Source organism: Glandiceps talaboti, chromosome 6 (genome assembly GCF_964340395.1).
Source record: "Glandiceps talaboti chromosome 6, keGlaTala1.1, whole genome shotgun sequence".
In the NCBI taxonomy this organism is placed as follows: Eukaryota; Metazoa; Hemichordata; class Enteropneusta; family Spengelidae; genus Glandiceps; species Glandiceps talaboti.
Window position 1 is genome coordinate 11390475 of NC_135554.1, and position 7676 is coordinate 11398150.

At 34.7% G+C, this 7676-nt stretch overlaps 1 protein-coding gene across 1 annotated transcript in view; it reads left to right on the forward strand.

Moving 5' to 3' along the window:
• Nucleotides 1-6696: 6696 nt before the first annotated feature.
• The window catches only part of LOC144436836 (semaphorin-5A-like), an 8101-nt gene continuing 7121 nt past the window's right edge, over nt 6697-7676 (forward strand). The window contains exon 1 of the mRNA XM_078125695.1: nt 6697-7038. Within this exon, the coding sequence (XP_077981821.1) occupies nt 6697-7038 (342 nt within the window). The remainder of the gene's footprint in view (nt 7039-7676) is intronic.

Here is a 7676-nt window from a genome sequence, read left to right on the forward strand (position 1 = left end):
TAAGGTTATATTGAAGTCCATACACCCCCAAACAACAACAACAACAACAACAACAACAACAACCAAAGATAGACTAATAATTTATGTAGCCATAGTCATTGTTGTTGTTTTATTTGTATTCTTGATGCATTAAAACTAAAATGCGTTAATGTTTCGTCTTTCTTATAAATTATAATTCAACATATTCCCCACCTCATGAACCCCAAAGGTTTGATGTGACAGCTCATCAGAGAAGGTTGTATGAGGATTGCAATTTATTAGTCTTCGTTTTAATTAGCGTAAGTGTTTCATGTATTTGTGTATCCTATATGTCCGATGATATACGATATAAAAGTCAACCTTATTAATGTGTTTATAGCATTTAATTAGTAATGCACATTTATTATTACCATATACTCAATGTAACATGACATTTTATCCACACACTCAGGCAACTCCTATTTTGCAAAAAGAAACAATTACAGTGCACAGTGGGTCAGTTAGAAAATAAACATTATAAGCCATTAAAATGACCAGGTTCATGTGTAATGTTTTCCTTAGAAGCCTGATTATTTACTGCACTGTGAAAGAATAACAATGTTTATCAAATGTGATTAGGCAAAGGATCTTGCTGTGTTTTTGTGTCTCAGTTATTGTTATTGTTAGAGTTGAAATATGTATATCGTTGTGTCAAACACAGAATGTCCCATGAGTGAAACACCAAGCCAACATCATTTTAGCTGTAAGCTGGTTTGGCTTGTCAGTTTTGAGTCAAGAAGAAGCAGCTGGAAAAAGACTCCTTAGAGTAAGCGTTTTAAAAGGAACGACTTAGAATTTCTAAACTCTCTGAAATATTCATCTTCACCATGTGCGGCCATTTCCTGAATTCTAGCCGCAGAGAATATGGTGAGATAGTTAAGAATCTCCCTTTTTTCGTTCGAGTAGAAATTCACATTGCTATCATTGCAGGTCATGTCAACAGTGCTGTGACGTTTATGAGCATTATCAATTAATTTCTTGTAATGAACACACTCGAGACGGATGCTGTCGCCAATGGCAAAATGGCAGGATGATACATCCACGTGTGATAACGCTAAAACCGAAATGATTCCATGAATTAAATAATTTAAGTCTATTTGTCGTCCTTGAATTTCCCAAAAACTTACCAGACAGACAGACAGACAGACAGACAGACAGACAGACAGGACAAAAAAACACAGAAAAAATACAACACAATGCTAGCATGTCATGTAAAGTTCCTTAACCTGTTAGCTTATTTTCCTATATATAGGAATTTCCGAATATACCTAAAACTACTACATGGTGTAATATAAATGTCAAAATTAAAGTTTGGTTGTCTTAAAAAACTGTTTAGAGATATATCTAGTTATCTTGAAGATGTCTGTACGGTTTGTCCATTTAGAGTATAAGAAATTACGGCCCTTTGAGCAAAACGAAATATTTTTTCTCCTTCTATATCTACCGCAAAACCCATCCGCACGTGGGCGGCAAACAAAAAAAATTACGGCCTAATTAAACTTTAAAAAATATATGTCATACTTTCACATTATCCTCGTTAGAAATTAAAATGTCATTTTATCAAACTGTTCCATTATACACATTGTTTGGGTGTCATTGTTGACTTCACTTGTAGTTACAACTAACAATTATGGCACACGAATTTCAAAGAATTTCTAAACAATACAATACAATCAGCTTATAATTCAATAACAACAATGACGTGGCGTATGAGGAATGTCATTTGAAAGCCTCTATCGAGTAACATCTTTTTATTCGTTGAAAAGCACGATGCGTCGTGTTGCGATCACTATATCACTTCTGTACTGTATGTCCCCATAAACATCGAATATATACACCTACAAGTACGAGTGTGCTTGTTAGTCACTATGGGGATACAAGCTTGACTAGCTTTGCTATTTCTTGATCCCTTTTGCCATTTATTCTGTATGTGTATCTTTTTAAAAATAATTTTTATTATTATTATATTGGTGAATAAACTTATTATTACTTTCAAAGATTGTATCGCATGTGATGACCACAAGGTGTGCGATTTGGACCTGTCCTTCAACAACATTGTACAGTCACTGTGGTGGTGGAAACGACAATACAGCCAGATTCAAGTTATCGTTCACCGGCTCTCTTAAATACAACCACGCAGAAATCAATAGCAAACTGCAGCATTAAAGATAATAAGATCGTAAATTTCTTGCTACTTTTGGTCTATTTCAATCATTTAATGTACGGCAACTAGATGTAAATACACATTGTTTTTTGCGTGGTTGTATCAAACTGAGAAGGTCAACGGTAACTTGAAGCGGGCTGTAACACCTATGGTAAACAAGATAATTTTCAATAATATTGTAATTCCTCTGTAATCGCTGTCGTACGACATATGTATCACTCTACGTATGTAATAAAATGTATTATACACTTTGAGACATTTCAGTGTGGTATTCTTTCTATTATCTCTTTTCATTTCTACCACCCAAACATCTAACAAAGAGTCTTCGAATTTCCCACCGGGAAGATTTTCTTCAAGGCTAGTTGGGCAAAATATGTAGTTGAGAATGGTAAGGTTAACAATAACGCTCGTTGATAAATGGGACAATTCTTTGGAAACGTTGGTTACGATTTGAATTCATAGGCCTATTGTACAGACGGACTAATTAAATAATAGTTCCGATGTCCGATGTCACACACACACACACGCACACACACACACACACACTAGATATATATATATATATATATATATATATATATATATATATATATATATATATATATATATATATATATATATATATATATATATATATATATATATAAAATAACAGATCATCGTAAACAAAGGAAAGAATTTCAAAAGGTGTTCTATACGATCCAGAATATTCGGTATCGCAGATAAACCAAGAATATACCAAGAGTATAAATATATAATTTATACTTTCGGCAAATGATGACAATGTAACAAATTTGCTTCTTGGGTCTAGTCTATTGGGAAAACAGTTTTATATTCAATGTGTGTGGTTGAACAGAACTCGCTGAAGTTGTAACCCTAATTACGAGCCTGAATGCGACACTGTTCGATGATTTCACATCAGCGCTAATCGAAGTTTTTTCCTTTGACGGCACACAACAAAGCAGTTTTACTGCAATGTTAAGGGAGATACACCAGGTATCCTTAGGTTATAGACGAAGATGTTTAATATCAGTCATGATGACACTCGCTGACAATTAAAGTTGAAGCTCCCCCCCCCCATTACAAAACAACACTTTAACAAACAACCACAACACCAAGGACCTGAGATCTCATAGTCATAAAATACACTTTCTGCGCTGTCATCAGCAACGCCACACACACACACACACACACACACACACACACACTCACACACACATATATATATATAGAGAGAGAGAGAGAGAGAGAGAGAGAGAGAGAGAGAGAGAGAGAGAGAGAGAGAGAGAGAGAGAGAGAGAGAGAGAGAGAGAGACATACATACACACACACACAGGTGCGTGTACTCTTATTATCATCGTGTCTTAAACAATCTCACAAAATAACATACACTGTACGCCCCAAATATTCCAAGAAGTTAAAACTACTTGTCCTGTCTATAATTGTATACACAACCATCACTTGATGTGATACTCAGCAGTGTCACAGTTCGCCTCTACACAAATAAAACAAAAATATCCTAGAATTCTTCATCATGATACATTTAATTTCTAGTAGCCAAGTAAACGTTAACTTTGTTCCAAACACGAAAATGGTGTACCAATAGAGAAGAATTTTAATTGGAAAATGTAGTATTCCGTAATCTTTTATGTTGACGTGGCATTCTTTTCTAGATAACAAAGATCCGCAGTTGCAATTTTGTTAAAAACACAGGAAATTGGGCCTAAAAACATTGCGTGGCACCGATTACACTCGATTTTAGAATCAGTATGATAGGTAGATTTTTGATCGATTTTTTTTTCATGTTCATTTCATAGTTCAGGTAATTCAAGTAGTAATGTTTTCCATTGTTTTCCATATGGTCTCTGTGTTATTGTTTTTTCCCCATCAGATGTACAATCATTACTGGTTAGAAAAACAGTTTTATATTGTCTTTTTAAATTAATGTCAGTTTCCGCATCAATCATTTCTCGCGAGACTTCACAATTTTAGCGATTTTATTTTATTTTATTTTATTTCACGAATATATAAAAACAAGTTTAGGGTCGGTAGTGAAAAATTATATGAGGTCGGATGACTAGAAACAAACAATTTTTTTAGTCCTTAGTATGATTGATCGATGTTTTACGATGTTAACCGTGTTATATTTGAATAATATATAATTTCTAGCTCTAATTTACTATAATTGCTTTCATTGATTGCTTGAAAAAAAATATTGCATTCACTTTTGTTTCAAATGAATGCCTTTCAACACAAGATGCCATTTGCATATTATAGCAATATGAAATTAAATGGAGTGCCACATGATATTGTAAATTAGTATGAATTGAATGTTCGTCATTTCCATAGAAACTGGAACGTGTACTGTACACATTGTGTGTGTGTGTGTGTGTGTGGGGGGGGGGGGGTACTGTGCGGGTGCGAGTGTCTATGTGTATGTATGTATGTATGTATGTATGTATGTATGTATGTATGTATGTATGTATGTATGTAAGTATGTATGTATGTATGTATGTATGTATGTATGTATGTATGTGTGTGTGTGTGTGTGGGGGGGGGGGTACTGTGCGGGTGCGAGTGTCTATGTGTATGTATGTATGTATGTATGTATGTATGTATGTATGTATGTATGTAAGTATGTATGTATGTATGTATGTATGTATGTATGTATGTATGTGTGTGTGTGTGTGTGTGTATGTATGTATGTATGTATGTATGTATGTATGTGTGTGTGTGTGTATGTATGTATGTATGTATGCATGCATGTATGTATGTATGTATGTATGTATGTATGTATGTATGTATGTATGTATGTATGTATGTATGTATGTATGTATGTATGTATGTATGTATGTGTGTGTGTGTATGAAAAATATTTGTATGTTTTCCTGGGCATTTCATTTATTTGTGTCAAAGAATGTCCAGTCAGTCATTATATGAACGTTTTGTTTGTTGACTGATGAGCAGTTATCATTTCGGTGTTATCAACCAAAATACTCTATTAAAATACACACAATGTATTTCTTGTATAAAATTCTTGTGACTAAATTGCTAGCAATAGCACAACCAAAAGACGGATCGATAAAGTGTCAGAAAACGTGTGGGCGCGCTTTTCTATGTATTTTATTTCATTTATTTTATTTAACCTTGTTTAACGAGGGTAGCCTGGTAAACTCTAAAAAGAGTTTATCTCCCCCAGGGCCCTCAAAAATTTAACAAAAATGTAAAATCTAAGTCTTAGTATATTTGTCTACGGATAGAGATCTGACAATAATACTATTTTTGATATATGATAATTAAATTCTGATATTTCATTTCCAAAGCTAAACAGTATATGTAATTCTTTATTCTAATACTACACATTCATTTTTTACTTGAAATAAAAATCAATTAATGTTTCCCCCAGAACTTATCCACTTAGTATTTTGAATTTCTTAGACAATATCGTTGCATTTCTTCACCCCCCCCCCTAGCCTGTTCTCCATGACAACTGGGATGTATGTAGTATGGAATAAGATTGCAAATTAACCTATGGTAGTGGTCTACATTCTCGTCGTAGACAATGCAATACGATAATAGTGAAATAAAAACAAACCGTGATGGAGTCGAATGTTTATCTACAGACAAGGGATTATTCTTTTTACTTTTGGCCAAAAATTGTATAAATGCATTCTCTCAATTCATATCCAATATGTAAACGACCTATTCATCCTGCCCAACACAATTTTATTCTTTATCTGTGTTAAATAGGACCATAGAGTATAGTCCCCAAAGACAGTGGTTGAACATTACGTTTGTACATGCTTTCAAAGGAGATGTAAATGTAATGTCATCAATTACAGTGGTTACCCCCCCCCCCCCATAGCTACCAATTGAAAACGATCAATCATAACACATTCACAAACCAGTTCATATTTTTATATATTTTGTGGTCTAAAATATTCGTATCTTTGGACAGTATAGTTAAGATGTGACGTAACAATAGGCCTTGATAACACAGTATGGAATATACTTATAACAAAACATTTATGCAAATGCAAAAAAAAAATGCAAACGGTCGTATAGATATTTGTTTCTCTGTGCATATCATGTGTGTAATTAATCAAGTGCTCCGGTGTCGTATTTTTGGGGATTTGAAGGCAGAAGAGATGTGATGTCATCGAATAACGCCAACAATTCAAGTGTCAAATGATAGTAAACGTCGACGGGTTTTCAATGTGAAGGCATAACATATATATCACTATGATATTGTCTCGGTTGACATAACTGAGAATTAATCTAGTGGATTGTGTTGAAAATGCTAATATTCACTGAAACGTGTCCTTTCACCGCTTCACACTCGAATAGAATTTTAATGACGGCAAATGAACACTCGCTAATTATAATATTCATGTCATAAACACACGAAGACATCTTTTCAGCGCAGTTGACGCATTTCGGTCTAATTTGTGCAAACGTTCATCAGAGGAGACGGAGAATTTATCACTTATTTGGAAAGATTATTCATCTACAAGATGAAGTTGATGTTCGCATGGTTATCGGTTTATGTACTGGTATCATGCTGGGACAATCGTTTCGGGGCGTTCGCAGCATTCGAGATGAACTACACTGCCCCGGACTACCAATCTGAGGGTAAAGCGTTGACGGGATCTGTATTGCGAAGTTTCTCGTACGCTCACCATGTTGTGATATGTGCTAAGGCATGTCTCAATGAAGGCAAGTGTAATTCGTTCAATTACGAAGAAGTCAACAAGAAATGTGAACTGAATCGAAATTCTCATGAAACGGCCCCTAACGACATGACTGACAGAGAAGGTTTCATCTATTTGGCTAAGGAGGCGTATCATCTGCCAAAGGTAAGTGTGAATTATCGTAGAAATTGGCAGGCATTTGTGTGATTCCGATTACATTCAATTTTAACATAGGTGGGGTAGGTAGATATTTTATTTTATTTTAATATATTTGTTTTTCATGTGTGAGTGTCTAGTTCAGGTTTTCCATTGTTTTCCAAATGAACCCTGTGTTGTCACTGCCATTAAAGATTGGAAGAACAGTTTTAATTTATATTGCCTTTTTCAGTTGATGTCAGTTTCCACATCCGTTATTTCTTGCGAGATTTCATAATTGTTGCGATTTTCTAATTTTTTTCTCGAATATGTTAAAAAAAAGTTTATGGTCGGCGTGAAAAACTAGGTGGGGTCGGGTAACCGGACTAGTCATAAGTGAGTGATAGTTTTGGGCCGATCTATATCGGTTGAACATGCAGTCCATGTTGTTTATGTAATTTCAATGAAGTGGGGTATGATAAACTAACTACGTATACTCTCGCGTCGATACCATCAACAATCATCAACAATATAGGCGAAGTCGACAACGTTTTAGTCGACAAGTGTTTCATACCCGTGAACACATGAAATGTGACAGAGTTTCTCCTAAACTGTATCCTCGGATTAACCTGATTTCTCTCTCTCTCTCTCTCTCTCTCTCTCTCTCT